At 39.2% G+C, this 2,500-nt stretch overlaps 2 protein-coding genes across 3 annotated transcripts in view; one reads left to right on the plus strand and one right to left on the minus strand.

Moving 5' to 3' along the window:
- LOC138033548 (splicing factor 3B subunit 6-like) overlaps positions 1-1,234 on the minus strand; it is a 4,537-nt gene extending 3,303 nt beyond the window's left edge. The window contains exons 1-3 of the mRNA XM_068881318.1: positions 1,123-1,234; positions 842-882; positions 616-693 (exon numbers count right to left, since the gene is read on the minus strand). Coding sequence (XP_068737419.1) covers positions 616-693; positions 842-882; positions 1,123-1,152 — 149 coding nt within the window. The 5' untranslated portion in view covers positions 1,153-1,234. The remainder of the gene's footprint in view (positions 1-615; positions 694-841; positions 883-1,122) is intronic.
- A 55-nt stretch (positions 1,235-1,289) lies between these two features.
- The window catches only part of LOC138033547 (tumor protein D54-like), a 10,182-nt gene continuing 8,971 nt past the window's right edge, over positions 1,290-2,500 (plus strand). Inside the window, exon 1 of one of the 2 annotated variants that reach the window (XM_068881315.1) lies at positions 1,290-1,508. In XM_068881315.1, coding sequence (XP_068737416.1) covers positions 1,347-1,508 — 162 coding nt within the window. In that variant the 5' untranslated portion in view covers positions 1,290-1,346. The remainder of the gene's footprint in view (positions 1,509-2,500) is intronic. The other variant, XM_068881317.1, reaches the window with a different exon arrangement.

Consider the following 2,500-nt stretch of genomic DNA (forward strand, 5'->3'; position numbering starts at 1 on the left):
GCTGTGGAAATACAAAAAAAGTCCTCTATTGCTTAAATATGTTGAAAAAAAAGACACTGCAGGAAATTAAAGGGAAAAGTTGTTGGATTCTGGTTTATATAATAAAGATATTTACAAACGTAAAGGGCCCACACAAACAGGTTCAACATCCGTTTGATTTTGTTGAACAGCGATCTTGAAACCGTCGGCTCCACCCATTCAACCACGTTGAAATGAAGTTGAAGCGATGTTGCATGAGTTTAAAAGCATTTAAACTTTGTTCAACAACCATTTGACTCTTATTTTTATGGTGTTGAATGAAGTTGAAGCAGTTTGCCGGCCTTCAACGTTGTTGGCTATAAGTGTGCGCAGTTATCGGTCTCTCAATGACGTATCATATCCATATCCACAGTAACAACTGCAGGTGCATCCTGGGACTGAATAAAAGGCCTCTCATGCACGAGATTTGTTGAATCAAATTTTGAATGGCATGTTGAAAACATTTGCCCACCCCGCCAATCAACATCGCTCAACAAAATCGAAAGGATGCTGAAGCAAATATTTAAGACGTTTGCCCGGGTCCCAAGGCCAGAAGCTCTTTCTGTGCAAATACCACAATAATTTTTTACGACTTACACTCTTATCTGCCTAATTCCACCATATTTCCCAAATATGTCATACATTTCTTCTGTCGTGATCTTGTATGGTAAGTTTCTAGAAAAAAAACTTATTGTGAGTTTAATAAGCTACCAAAGAAAAACCAACACTAGAATTCATGGCATATAACTTATAAGATTGATTGCAGATATTGTAATTAAACGGTGAACACGGTAAGGAAGTGTTCCAAGGATTCAGTTCTTACCTAACGTACAAAATTCGGTTAACTTCTGGCGGCAAACGGACCTACAAAATAACATGAAAAAGATGTCATTAACAATCGACAATCAAGTGAAACGTAAGCTTCAAATTGGATCATGAGGTCGATAGCGACAAGGAAATTATACACGAGCAGTACCGAGATATTTATACGTTACAGAAAAATTTTAAGTCACGAAAACAACGCTGAAATCAATTATAGAGGATCCTTTATGGAACGAATAAGGAAATACAGAGAAAGAAGTGGTTCGGCTACAAACAACTCACATTCGCTTTTCTTTGATTCTGAAGCGCCATCTTGGAGCTGTCGTCACTCACTGGAGCATCCGGGAACCGAGTGTCTCGTTGCAATGACTTGTGGGTGACAAGGCAAAAAGCTGCACCCCCAAGTTATTGTGGGTAATGAGTCTTTTCTTGAAAAGGACTTGTGGGTAATCGCGGGCAAGGTCCAGAAATACCGGAAAGGGAAGGAAAGAGAGGATCAGAAGAAGATGGCGGCAGAGAACGGAATGAAAATCCCTGAATTTGATGTCGATAGAGACATTGGAGCAGGCGAAAGAGATAATCATGAAGAGACTTCTGAGATTTCCTTATCCCCTGATCTTGAAGCAGAGGAAGCTAGGAAGGAAGAGCTTCGCTTGCAAGCTCAAAAGGTAACCTAATTTGCATTCGTCTTAATCTTGATTTTAGTTGATGATGACACGTCATATCAGTGTCTTTGGCTTGTGCAGGTATTTGCTCACTTGATGCAGGGCCATAATAGATTTTTTTAATGAGCACGTAAAATTGTACCATGATTTTTGTTCTGGGTGTTCTGTTACAAGACCCAAAAAGAAATTTAAGCTTAACTTGCATTGTACGAACGCATGTCGTACTGTACTCCGGGACCGGATAGGAGCAAGTGTTACATTTTCCTTGTTGTCTAATAGGAGTATCACTAATCGTAACATTGGCCTGGAATGTCATTCTCAAATTAAAACCGCTTGTTTCAAAAACGATAAATTAAAGGTTTATTGTAAATAATCAAATTTCATGTTTCAGTTCTTGTGTGTTAATTCAGTTTAAAACCACGATATATTTAGAACCATTTTCAAGCTACAGTCTGAAGTCTGAAATTTGTTGACCACTCCCTTCTTCGTCCACTGGCCAAAGTCTAAAGATGTTTCACGACGTGTAGGTCTCAGGGGCCAAGGTAAAAGTCTATCAATGAATACGAGTGTCAACATCAGTGCCAGTGGGCAAAGTTACAATTCTAGGGCAAAGTCGGCCTTCAGTTCAAGGTGGGCCTCGAACCCCCAGCTTTGGCTTTTCTGAATATGTATGATGTAATAAACAATAATGATTGTTGAATTATGAGACTTAAATTGGGAGTAAAGTATTGTGAATGTATTTGAACTGCACCAAATTTGTCAGGGTCCAAATTAAAGTGCACTTCCAGAATTATTATTAGTCTCTACCCCTCGGGGCTTTTCAGGACTGATTTACAATTCTTTTTGTGGGGGACTTCTGCCAGACTGCTTGTTATGCAGTTTACAATTTATTTTAGGAAGTGAAAGATGCCCCTGACCAGATTAGGTCAGACCACAACACTGGAGACAATGTTCCCTACCTTAACTCTGGTTAAGAAAAATAAATCTTACGAGAA

The sequence above is a fragment of the Montipora capricornis genome, chromosome 14 (genome assembly GCF_036669925.1).
Source record: "Montipora capricornis isolate CH-2021 chromosome 14, ASM3666992v2, whole genome shotgun sequence".
NCBI lineage: Eukaryota > Metazoa > Cnidaria > Anthozoa > Scleractinia > Acroporidae > Montipora > Montipora capricornis.